Consider the following 13527-nt stretch of genomic DNA (forward strand, 5'->3'; position numbering starts at 1 on the left):
CCCTGTAAAACTACACATCAGTGGTTTTATTTATAATGAGAATAAACTTGTTTTGTCTCTTTAATTTCACTCTTTTATCCAAATTTACCTCTCTTGCTTTTCTATTTTCTATTTATTTTACTCTTCATTTCACTTTGTCTCATTTATTTTTGCCTTCATCGTTTATTCTCTAATTTGTGTTTAAAATGTTGCTTTCTCCTCCGGAAGTACCTCACATCTGGATTCCGACCCATTATTTATGATGTCGACTTTATTTCTCATTTCATTTCTTTTATCGTATATTTCTCGTGCTGACGTCATCGTCGGGAGCAGCGGGCGTAAATCAGCGGCCTGTTCCCGTTTCACGCGTCAGAGATAAAAGCCTTTAAACGGAGTTCTCGCGAAAACCCGCGACGAAGAAGAAAACGTAAACATTCAGTTCTGTTAGATAAATCTGCGAACGTGTTTTATGGAAAATAGATTTAACGGTAATCAATAATCAGGTGTTGAAACAGAGTTTCCGCTGTGCCTTTGAGCTAGGCGCTGCTTTGATTAAATGGATGAAAAGGGAAGAGTTTTATTTTCCGGACCGGACCGAGTTTGACCGAACCAGACTTCTTATGGAGCTAACTCTTCCTCCTGCACGTGGCCCTAAAATATTATAAATCATTCATAATCTAGATGTGGAATTACTTTACTATAATGGCCGTTTTTCAAAAAAATTATATTCTCTTTTATTCCCAGAACCCGAGGGTTTGACACGGATAATGTTTGGAGTGAAGTCATTTAAAACTTTGTGTCATCTGCTATATATTACTTTCATTTTCATTTGCTTCTAAATCCAGTTATCTGTAAATATTTGGCTGTAAACGTATATTTATTCCGTTTTAGGCATAAATCTTATTTATTTCTTAATTTGAAAATAGATTGGACCCCTCCCAAATTTGATCATCAGTTTAATGACATCACAATCTAATTAAATTCTTACTTTTGTCAACAAAAAAAAAATCAAAAAGACCATTGTTACGGTACATTTTAGGGCTTTGGTCATTCAATTATTTTTAGCAGCTCAGGTTGATTTATTAAGACCTCTTAACGCGTATCCTGCGTGCCGTCGGAGCCTGTGGCCTCAGGCGGAACCAGCTGAAACAGACCGAGAGTCTGTCGGCTGAGCCTCAGCGACGGAATCGTCTCCTGATCAGTGATGCGTTATTTATGTATTTATTTGTTTATTATATTACATTATATTATTGTATTATTATATTATTTATTTGTTAGTGTTTCTGTTTGTTTGCTAATTAATAGATAAATTATATTTTTTATAAAGTCATTAACATTTCACACTGAATCTATAGGAGAAAAAAAAAGATTTAAGAACGTGACCCGGTTCTGGAGAATCAGAGCAGCGGGTCTCAGCGGCAAACAGTTGGTTTTAGGTTTTACTGCTGGATGTTCCTCTTACAGGGATAAACACACACACACACACTCACACACAAATATCTATCTATCTGTCTGTCTACCGTTTCTCCTGCTCTGGCCTTAATTGCGCCTGTCTGGCTCGCAGAATAAAAGCTGCTCTTTGCGTGTTTCTGGATCTGCTCCGCAGCTTTTTTCACATCATTAAACTGTTTCTGCTAAACAAACAATAGGTGGTTTAGAAATTACCCGTTTGGTTTATTTCAGCAGAACCTTTTGGTCCCGGACTATTTTGGACCATGCAAGACGAATAAAATCCACTCAAAAACATTTTCAGCCACGTTACTGAAGGTTAAACGTTACTGAAGGTTAAACGTTACTGAGTGTGCGGTACCGAGCAGCGGAGGCGCCGACGTGAAGCAGAAATGTTCCGATCGAGCCCACCTGTCCTGCAAAACCTTGTTCTGCTGCCTGAAGCTCTCGAGCAGAAATGAGGAAGACTGATGCTGCGGAACCGGGGGTGATGACGTCATAACAGCGTTCACATTTTACTGGGTTTATTGATTCTGACGTAGAAACCTGATCTGACGTGTTTGTTTCATTGAGGTTTCAGACATCCAGAACTCAGCCTCTGTTATGCAGCCATTGGACCGGACCCTTGCTGCAGTTCCGTATCCTACCTTCTGATTGGACGGAGGGGTTCCTACAGCACGAGGCGGGCCGCGCCCCTCCGCCTGGAGAAAAAAGTCCTCCAGAAGTGAGAATCAATCAGGGAGAAGTTAGAGGGTCAGAAGGAGAAAAAGAGAGTCAGAGAGAAGGACGGAGAGGAACATCCGAACCCCCGCGCAGCCAGGATGGCTCGGTCCAAAACGTTTGCTCGGCCTTTCTAGTCCAGTTCGGATTATTTGGACGCTCGGTGAGTTGACGTCCTGCTGTAAACACTGACGTGTGCGCATTTTTTTTCTTTTTCTTTTTTGAATTGTTTTGCTGCTGCTGCTTTGGACGGACGGAGTGGGTTTTTGTCCGAACCCCCTTCGGGTGGATTTGAGAGAAATGAGTGAGAGGAGGCGATCAGCCGCAGCTCTGAGCTCTAGAGCCCACGCGTTTTCCGTGGAAGCCCTGATCGGCTCCAACAAGAAGCGGAAGCTCCGCGGCTGGGAGGAGAAGGAGCTGGAGCTGTCCATGGAGAGCCTCGCGGCGGACGGAGAGGACCCGGCGCACTGTCTGGATATGGACCCGGGTCAGTGCGCAAACACGCACAACACCGCTCAAATGTCGGGATCTGCGTTAAAACAAGGTCACAAGTTCGGAGTACAAACATGGCTGCACTTTTATCTGACCCAACCTACCAGAGAGGTTCTGGTACCGGTACCGCTTTGCTGCTGCGCCACTTAAACTGACTAAACTAACTAATAAACTAATAAACAGAACCGTTTAATGTCCCACTGAGACTGCGGGATTGCGCACAGGAGACGTCAAACACAAGAATGCTAAATTTGTTGCTGCTAAACATGTTCGGATAAATCTGACCTCAGACCGGCAGAGGCCTCGGCTGGCTGCGGGAAGGAAACATTCATGTTGAAATGTTTCACTATTAAAGAAGAGTTTTAAATATCATTTAAAAACCCGTTATCCAGTGCGTAAAAGTGTGTCCGGGTAGTTGCGCAGACAGAACAAATCAGAACGTAGTTGTTCTGATCCAAGGGTAAATGGTGTGTGTGTGTGTGTGTGTGTGTGTGTGTGTGTGTGTGTGTGTGTGTGTGTGTGTGTGTGTGTGTGTGTGTGTGTGTGTGTGTGTGTGTGTGTGTGTGTGTGTGTGTGTGCATGTTTAAAGCCAGCTGAGCTGAGAAAGTAGATTGATGTTTTATTCAAACACGAGGAAAAACGGAAGCAGTGGAAAAGCGCGCGTTGCGTAAAGTAAAACAGAAAATAAAAAACAGACATGAAAATTTTATTTAAACATATTGAAGTAATATTAATTAAAAATGAAACGATGTTTTATTTTCTGTAATTAGATTGTTTAGGCAGCAGCTGTAATTAACGCGTCTCCACCGCCTTAAATGAACTTGCGTTTTAGATTTAGTGATAAAAACACAATGATCAGTCAATTTAACAGTGTGTGTGTGTGTGTGTGTACCGCTCAAACGCAGCTCATGGTTTAGACAGGATCTCATATGATTACTTGAATGCTTTTTTGGGAGATTTAATACAATTTTGGTGAAGGGGCAGCCCTTGCATCAGTATTGTTACAATGAGAGGATCTGACACACACAGGTTCACTGAATCTGAAGGTCGACTCTCCATCCTCGGCTCCTCTCGGTATGACCTCCTGGCCGCAGCGCTCCGCTCTGAGGCCGGATGAGAAGCCTCTGGCGGGTTGGTGGGGAGACTTTAGTCCGCTGAGCTTGTTGTAGCTGTCTGGGCTGTGGTGTGTCAGAGATCAAAAATAATCCCTGTTCCGCGGTTTTGCTGCTTTTTAAACAAAAACCTAAAACAGGACGTTTGATTTGACATCATGGGTTTGTGAATGTTGTCACAGAGGAAATTAAAAGGTTTTCACAATAAAACTGATCATGTTCATATGAAGAAAATTACATTTTTGTAAAAATAAATAGATTCAAAAGACAGCTAAACCGTATAAACAAAATTCACTTGTGTGTGTGTGTGTGTGTGTGTGTGTGTGTGTGTGTGTGTGTGTGTGTGTGATCTGCAGATTATGTTTTGTTCTTTAATTAATGAGTTGTCAGCTCAGAAACGACAACTTTAGCTAAATAATCCTGAAACAGGAACATATTGTGTGTGATCGTTTGAGTCTCTGAACTTCTCTTTTGAGTCTCGTCCATCTGCCCAGATCAGACACAGGACGCCTTAAAACTTCAGATGATTTTTAAAACCAAAACAAAGGCAGAAACTTTTAGACAGACTTCAGATCAGATGTTTGACTCTGGGGGACTCCGGGTCATACATGCACAACACTCATTCTCTCTAAGTGTATTAGTGGCCCGGCAGCAGCAGGCCTCGTGTCGGAGGCCGTGATAAACAAGATCATACGTTTTGGTGCCCGTGGTGTTGATTTTTAGAGGACTAACGAGAGTGCGTGTAGAAGTGCGTGGATGAATTGACAACCAGAAAATCCATCCATTAAACCTTAAAAATGTCCATTTTGATTTAAAATCAGATTACATAAGTGTTAGGATGCTTTAGGCTCCATATCTGACTGGAAAACTCCACGTGCCCTGGGATGGAGCTGATATAAGAACAGAAAATAACTGTATCCCGTTAGAATGGCCATGGGCTAGTGGGAAAGGGTGGGTTTTAATGGTCTGGTCCAGTGGATGTCTCTGGGTAGCTTAATAATAATAATAATAATAATAATAATAATAATAATAATAATAATAATAATAATAATAATAATAATAATAATAATAATAATAATAACTGTCCTCATATTTCAAAGGCGTTAGGCAGCACTGATTCTGGTTCTGACTGTGTCCGAGTTCGGAACGCAGGTGCGGATTCATCACTGTGCGACAGGCTTTCTGCTCATAAAACGCACAAATCCCGCTGCTTCTCACGACCTCCTTATTTTCCACCCTCAGACTCAGAGGCGAGTCCCGGTTCGGACGGAGAGGGTCTGGCCGAGAGGACGTCGTGCTCCTTCGGCTCCCCGGCAGACCTGACCCCGGGCCCCTGCGACGCCTCTCCTCCGGCCTCCATGGAGGAGATCCAGGTGGAGCTGCAGTGCGCGGACCTATGGAAGCGCTTCCACGACATCGGGACGGAGATGATCATCACCAAGGCGGGCAGGTATGCGGCACGTGCGGGAAATTTGATTATAAACACGTTTTCTCACAAAGGCCTAAACCCCACAGAAACACTGATTCACACACCCACTTCCACACGCACACGCGCCTCTGAGTTGAAGCAGTGCGTTAATGTGCCGCACACGCGCGTCGCTCCGCTCGGGCCTCCCTGCGTTGTGCGCGCGGAGAGCTGGTTCTAATTAGTCCCCTGTGACCTGTTCCTGTTCCGTAGCTCTCCTGAGTGCACACGAGTCCAGAAACGGAGCAGGAACACGAATTAACCTCTGGATCCTGCGGGAAGGAGCTTTTCCCCAAGCGCAGCTGCGCAAATGCCTCTACGCTGCGCAATCAGCAGCAGGACTGCGCTGGAGTTTACGGCAAATTTACCCCGAATAATAATAATAATAATAATAATAATAATAATAATAATAATAATAATAATAATAATAATAATTTTCTTGGTGCATCATGAAAAATCGAAGGTAATAATTAGGCTGAATGACTACATGCATGAAAAGCAGGTTAATTGTTAGTAAATGAGTAAGCATTGTTCCTGAAACATTCGCTGTTTAATTTTACTTCATGTTATAATTAATAAAATCAGCGGAACTCGCGTCTTCATGCGTGTCCAAATGAGTCCACTCAGCCACCTCGTAGTTTTTTGATAGAATTGTTGTCAATATTTTATCATCTGAGTATCTCTCTCTCTCTCTCTCTCTCTCTCTCTCTCTCTCTCTCTCTCTCTCTCTCTCTCTCTCTCTCTCTCTCTCTCTCTCTCTCTCTCTCTCTCGCTCTCTCTCTCTCTCTCTCTCTCTCTCTCTCTCTCTCTCTCGCTCGCTCTCTCTCTCACACACACACACACACACACACACACACACACACACACACACACACACACACACACACGCACGCCGCGCGCTGCTCCACATCAGGGTTAAATTGGTGATCAGCTCATAAACGGAGTGTGCGCTGAAGCGTCCTGTTTGCGCGTCACGGCCCGTTCCTAATTCGCCCATAAACCCAGAGGAGCGGAGAAAAGCAGACCTCTTGCCTCATCAGGCAGATTTACGAGCTTTAAATGAAAAAAAGGAGAAACAAAAATATTTTCTGTTGGCCTCTCATTTGTCCTTATTCTAAACAAAGGTCAGAGGTCAGACTGGCTGGGAGGGAAAATGTTTATTTTAATTTTTATGATCTAAAGGTTTCAAAAATATTTTAAATAAATCAGATCAGAGCAAAAAGAACTGGAATCAAAACCATAATTATTAAATGAGTTTGTCAGAGGTGAGCAGTAACAGAAGCATTTGCAATTAACTTCTGTTTAATTTAATTAAATGAGAGAAAATGATCAGTCCTAAGTTATTTTACTGTTTGTTCAGATAAAAATACAGATTGGATTTGAGTTAAATAAAAAGAAGAACCCTGAATAGAAAAATTAGAGAATTTAAATAAACCAATAATTATTTAATAGCCACAGTATGACGTCCCAGTGATTTATGGGATTGATCTTTCGTATAAAAACTCATTTTCAGAGATTTCCCTCCTTCTATTTGATGTTCATATTTAAATCACTTCATTAATAACCAAAGAAAACCTATTTTAAAAATATAAAAACACCAGAAAAACAAGCATCTCTTTTGAAAGGTTTATTTTTAACTGTTTAAATGAGAAATTGTGGATTTGGTCGAAAACTCAATGAAAATAAGAATAAAATAAAGTAGCTGTTTGGTGAAAGGTGCAGTTTCCCACATCGTCCTTCTGACCGCCTTTATAACAAATCAATCTGGGTTTAATTCCTTCTCAGATGGTTTTATTGGTTCTTCCCGTTAGGAGGATGTTTCCCGCCATGAGAGTAAAGATTGCAGGACTGGACCCTCATCAGCAGTATTACATCGCCATGGACATCGTACCTGTGGACAACAAGAGATACAGGTACGCCCTTTCCTTTCAGCAGCACTGGTGTGTCCTCCAGATCAGAGACCTGATGCATGAAAGCATCTCCTGGTCAGGAACTCCAGTCTGAAAACAGCCTGGCTGCTGCTGCAGCAGCTGGACTAACATCTGCTTTATCCTAGAGCATCTAGCATAGACACGCTGTAGTTTTGTCCGATCTACGCCAGGCTGGAGGCACTGCTAACAGGATTTGGATTAAGGAACACTGCAAAGCCCCCCCCCCCCCCCCCCCCATCAGATTCCTGGTTGTGTAACGGCACAGCAGAGATCCGTCACCGCGGCGCTCTCCATCGGTGGAGCAAAGTAAACGTGCATGTGTTGGAGGACGGGCTGGTTTGTGATGGATCTGCCTCTGGATAAGCTTTAAGATCCAAGCCTTGGCTCGCAGCCACTGCTGAGGTCCCGGCCAGAGGCAGAGATTGAAATGTATTCATCATCATCCCAGAGAAAACTCCAGCAGGGCCAGGAGCAGAACCACATCCAGCCCGTCTGAGCAGGATTCAGGAAAAACATGCAGGTGATGAGAATGTAGGTTCACCTGCAGACGCCGAGTCTGAGGCTGTTAAAACACCTCCAATCAGAACCTCATTCAGGAAGCTTTCATGTTTTTATTTATTTGTTTGTTTGTTTGTTCTGTATAATTCAGTCCTGTTTCATTTGATTCATTATATATAATAAACATTTTATTGGTTCCTCCTGAAAAACAAGAACAGATCATTAATACATTAATAGTCAATATTAGAGTCTTTATTAAATTTAATAAAAACTCATTATTTATGCAATAATTTATTCTAAACAAAAGTAAAATATCATTATTTAGTTTTAACTGAACACATTTTTAACCCTTGAAGAAAAACCAAAAACAAGTTTTTGGTGAATTAATCTTTTTTTTCTGATTAAACATTTTAACTGAGAGGACATAAAATAATGTCTAATAAAATTTTAAATGAGCTGAATCAGCCTTTAGAATATTAGTTTTATGACACTGGTCTCTGAACTGTGTGTGTGTGTGTGTGTGTGTGTGTGTGTGTGTGTGTGTGTGGGTGAACACCAGCATCAGATGAAACAGTTCCTGTTGTTCTGCAGCGGGATGATGTTGAGTCATGTGACCTTCCTGCAGTCTCATACACACATTAGTCAGTCGCTCTCTGCTCTCTCTGGCAGACCAAGGCATCATGGAGGAGTTTTAAAGGTCAGAAGTTCTTGTAAAATTAAGCAGGATTTTCTTCCTGGCTGGGAAGTCACCACACGGCTTTGCAAACTGAGCTGGGGTCTGTCACCGGAGCGTCTCACGCTCTTTGGGAGTTTGGTGTCTGGAAACCCGGTCTTTATGAACTGAGCTGTTGGGTTCAGAGCTCATGAAATCTGCCCATCACAGCACTTTTATAGAAACACTCTCTGGGACTGAAGAGGCTCACTGAGCTTTTACACGTGTAACACAGACCGTTACAGCTGTGCTGCAGGGCACACACAGGTACACACACTCAGCTTCCCACTGGGACTTGGACACATCTACTCGGTTAAACCCGATCCTACCGATCCGATCTTTGGTTCAGATCGTCCTCGTAGAGCACACGCCTCTATAAAACATGTTACACACCTTCACAGATACATTTAAGAACAATCCCAGACTGATCATCTTAAGATTCAAACATATTTTGTACACTTTTTCCTAAAAGTTTTCTCACCACAGACAAAAATAAACTCAGCTAACGTAAATCTGAAATCTAATTTTCTGAGCGCCTTCAACGGCAGCTGTCGTGGTCTGCCTGTATCTCTGTTGATCTACATGCTTGTGTGTGTGGCCTCGGTCAGGCTGCTGCGGAGACACGTGCATCAGGACTCTGGGGCACTGACAATAAAGTTGATTCTGAATGAAAAGGCACGCCCTGCTCCTGAGGGTCAGAACAGAAATGATGCCTTTATTAAGGCTGTAAAAACATTTAGTCACTAATTAAATTGTTATTTCAGGGTTATAACTGTAACAGAGCCTCGTTCTAATCTGAACCTAATCTGAAGAATTAGCTTTCATAATTTTTGTCCTCTTGAGTTTGCTGATGAACATAAAATAAATTATGTTAAATCAGGCTTTAAATATCAGCTTAACTAGATTTATTTGTATGTTTATGAGGTTATTTATTTGTTTTTAATTATATGTATTTAATGTAAATCAATCTGGACCACCGACACACACACAAACACGCGCGTGTGTGTGTGTGTGTGTGTGTGTGTGTGTGTGTGTGTGTGTGTGTGTGTGTGTGTGTGTGTGTGTGTGTGTGTGTGAAAGAAAGAATGTCAGCATGAGTTCAGTCCAGTTTTATCGGCTGCATGGTAGACCCCCTCACCCCCCACCCCACTCACACACACACACATCTGTCCTGTAAGAGTGTCGCATAAAGTCGGGTCTTTATTGATCGTACCGGTGCCAGATGGCAGATTTATGAAAGATGAAAGCGTGTGTGTGTGTGTGTGTGGGGGTGGGGGTGGGGGGGGGGGGGGGAATCAGATTTCCAGTGGTGTTTGGAGCTAAGGTTTCCTCGTTCCTCAACACTTTCCCCGTTACGCCGAGCGTAACCATAAACAGCGCTCCAAACAGGAAATTACAGAGACGCCTGGCACCTTTTGGAGTGTGTAGACGTGTGTGAGTGTGTGTAACAGTCAGAAACCAGATAAGGATGTTGGGTTTTACCGTAAAAACGAAGATTTCACTTTTTAGAAATGAGAGTTTAATGCATTAAATTTACTAAAGAAACACCTTTAAAATAACCTACAAACAGACTCTGAGCTAATTAATGCAACAGATGCTTTATGATGTCATAAAGGTGAAACTAGCTTCTATCATAAACCTGCAGGTGGGACCTCACAACAAAAGAGTCCTGTCTTTGTGCACTAACACAGATCTGGAGTCATGGAGGGTAGAAGGTGAAAGGATAACGCTGGTTTGTTGTCATGGCAACACTGGGAGTGAGGAGCTCAGTGTGTGGGTCATGATGGTTAGGTGGACCTCACTAAGACAATAGCATGTGTCAACCTGGTCATGTTGTTTTTCTCTGTTTGGCCGTTGTCACGTGATGTTGTCTGCCTGTTGTCGGCTAAGGAGGTCCAGACTGTTGGGGAGCCAAAAGGCAGAGCTCTGGGTTTACTGGTCTCTCTGTGTTCCAGCCATCTCCTCTGCTTAGGAGAGCTGGGTCTTGACTTAACCCTTCCACTTTCCTATCGGGTGACCCCACCAGCACAGGGGGTGGCTAAACAGGGTTTAAAGTTTATGCCTTGGCAGGGGTGAAGTGATGCACCCCGTAAAAAATATTAAAATAAAAAATAAAAATACGCCAGAGCTCCATCTGACCCCGTTAACGATGCGGGAGGGTTAAAGCACTAGATGAGGTGAGGGTCTCCATCGTCTGAGGGGAGTTTAGAGCAGAGCTGCTCCTGGAGCAGTCGCCTTCATACCCAGCCTTGGGTAAGCAGAAGAACATGGGTGGTTGGACAGCAGCAGCCTGTTGGGTCTTGAGAAGATTAGTGGCAGCATAGTGTGATGTCTCTTATCTGTACTACAGCTTCTTCATGTCCTGTTGGCACGATGTAGCAGCATCCTGATGTAGCAGCATCCTGATGTAGCTCTGACCTGATGCACCCCTGAGGAGCGGAGCCTAGATGACTGGCTGTAGGCTGATGTGACAGAATGCAGGAGAGTCTAGTGGAGGAGAAGAGCAGGAAGCATCAGTGGTTGCAGCATCATAACTCCTGAGATCATGCTCTAATGTGCAGCTCTTTCTTCTCTCACAGATTTATGCTTTCTACCAACATTAATGGTCCCATTTTGTCTATCTCCTCAGCTCAAACTCATCTCCACACATTGCAGGTCTATTTTCCTATCTGAACTTTGGATGTTTGGTGACATTTTATCTACTGATATGAAGATCATGCATGAGCTCATGTGCTCAACTGCTGCAGGTTTATCTCCATTCACTTTTACATGGTGGTTGCCTCCTTGTCTCAGATCTGGGATGTCCATAGTGTGGCCTGCGGGCCATTTGCAGACCTTGGAGTGATTTTTGCAGCCTCGGCTCCACCTCTGGACTTTTCTCTTTTCAGCAGTCTATTATACCTATGCACATTTATCAGCAGCACAAATAAAAATCACAATAAATACATTTGGCACTAATTAATTTAAATAAAAAATGTGTGCACCACAAAGACTTTTAACTCAACGGTGTTGTCGTGTAGCTCCTTTGGAGCCTCCTGTTTTAGATGAGTGTAGCGTGAGCTGCTGGTTGCTGCCACAGCTGGAGGGAAACTCAGTTTGACTTGAAAACAGCAAAATCAACGTGATAATGGATGAATGATGCACTTGTTGAACAGTAGATTTATTTATAAATGTTATGTTGGAGAAACAGCTCCCAGGTTTCTGATATGACAGCCAGTGTGTGTGTGTGTGTGTGTTTATACTGTAGAACAGGGTGGCGTAGGTCTTCCAAGGCCATAACAAAAGGACCAAATGAGAGTTTCTGTCCATGTTTCAGGCGTGAGTGATGACTTTGGCAGAAACGCTGCAGATAAAACACGTTCTACTGAGCGCTGGGCCAGAACTAAGAGCAAACAGCTGTGCTTCACAGTCTGTCTCTCACTTCCAACCACACTGTCTCACTCTTCTTCTCCTCTTCCCTTTCAGTTCTTACCTATCTGCTTTCTGTATTTATTCCATCCAGTCTTCTTTTTCTTCTTCTCTTGTTTGCCTACTTTCTGTTTCCACTCGGTATTTTTCTTGCTTTGCACACTGTCTTACTCTTTTTTTTAGCATCTATTTGCTCTTTTATTTATTTATGAAAACAGAATTAACTTTTAGTTTTGAAAACAACACCCTCATCCTTTCTCTCTCCCTTTCTTCTTGCTTTCACGTGGGTAGGACGCCCACAACACCATCAACTATTGTGGCTGAGCTTAATTGAAACTATGCAGCCACGCGTGTGACGGCATATGGGTTATTGTATGTTGGTCCTGTCAGAAATTGAAGCAGAATGAAGAAACGGCGGATGAGTTTTAACAGCCGGTTTTGTGGCAGTGAGGTGGAGTTTGGAGAGCGCTCCAGCCCCCTTTAATCCGACCAGGCTTTATATTAACCGGAAACACCATGAAGTGACCTCCGATGAGTTTTGAAAACAGTGAGGTGGCGGGGGAACATCAGACCTCTGGCTGGTTTCTGTGGAACATTAACATGATCAGCAAAAGCAGCTGAAAGCATCAGAAACCACGATCATAGGAAGGGGATAACCTTTGTAGTCTAAATAACAAAAACACTTCTGCTTTATTAGTTTATGAAAGTTTTGTAAATGAAAAACTATTTTAACGAAAATGTAATCTCATTTCAGTATTAAAGCAACATTTAATAAGGTTCCGCTTCTACCTCCTACTGGCTGAACGCAGAATTACAACTTTGGTAAACACCCTGCCTCAGTTCGCTGTAGCTAGCACTAACAACAAGATAATGCTAACGTAAGCAAACTGATGCAAAATAACCCAAAAAAGATGAAAATTGTTGGACAAAAAACAAAAATTCCGGTAGCAACAAAGCCAGGTCACCATCAGTCTGTTTTTTTGTAGCCTCCTTCAGCTCCATCAGAGACGTGAGGGCCGTGTTGATGTTTACTCGCTTCTGAAAACATTACTCACTTAGTTTTACTTTCTGGGTCCTACATGACAACAAAAACAGCAAATGTCTTTATGGCTCAAGAACCACTGAAACCAATGTGAAAGCAATAGTGTGATAGCCTGGCAAGCCAGACTAAATAAATGTATTATTTAGTCTGGCAACGCTCCATTGACGGCTCTCGGTTGTGGGGCGGGTTCTACCGTTGTCTTTCAAATGATCTCTGCATGCTACTGGACAATGAATGTGACATACTCTTGTTTCACTCTGTTGCATCATCCCACCCACCAGGCATATAGAGTGCCCTGATTGGCCCACAAAGCGGATAAAGCTCTGTGATTTGTTCACTAAGCAGATAGAGCCCTATGATTGGCCCACCATTATGGACCAATCACAGCTCTTAATGTTTTTGAAACCCCTCTAGAGAGCTGTGATTGGCTAGCCAGAGTCCTGGTAGGAGCTGCTGAGGTTCCAATGGAGCGTGCCTAGACCATTCTTTGCAAAGCAAGAATTTGGTCTAGTTCACTAGGCTAATAGTGTGGGACACTGAAAAACAATTTTTTAATGATGACTTCTGAGTATAATTGATCACTCTGAGATTTTCAGGCATGTAAGATTAAGATTAAGATTAAGATTAAGAAACTTTTATTGTCATACCAGTTCACATTTACATGCCTGTGATATGAAATTTGAACTCAGGACCTGACATAGAGCCATAGGAAAAGAGCA

The 13527-nt window shown here is 42.8% G+C and overlaps 1 protein-coding gene across 1 annotated transcript in view; it reads left to right on the plus strand.

Moving 5' to 3' along the window:
* The first annotated feature begins 2218 nt into the window (after window positions 1-2218).
* tbx15 (T-box transcription factor 15) overlaps window positions 2219-13527 on the plus strand; it is a 37899-nt gene continuing 26590 nt past the window's right edge. Inside the window, exons 1-3 of the mRNA XM_015965835.3 lie at window positions 2219-2635; window positions 4995-5202; window positions 7029-7130. Coding sequence (XP_015821321.1) covers window positions 2449-2635; window positions 4995-5202; window positions 7029-7130 — 497 coding nt within the window. The 5' untranslated portion in view covers window positions 2219-2448. The remainder of the gene's footprint in view (window positions 2636-4994; window positions 5203-7028; window positions 7131-13527) is intronic.

The sequence above is a fragment of the Nothobranchius furzeri genome, chromosome 14, assembly GCF_043380555.1.
Source record: "Nothobranchius furzeri strain GRZ-AD chromosome 14, NfurGRZ-RIMD1, whole genome shotgun sequence".
NCBI lineage: Eukaryota > Metazoa > Chordata > Actinopteri > Cyprinodontiformes > Nothobranchiidae > Nothobranchius > Nothobranchius furzeri.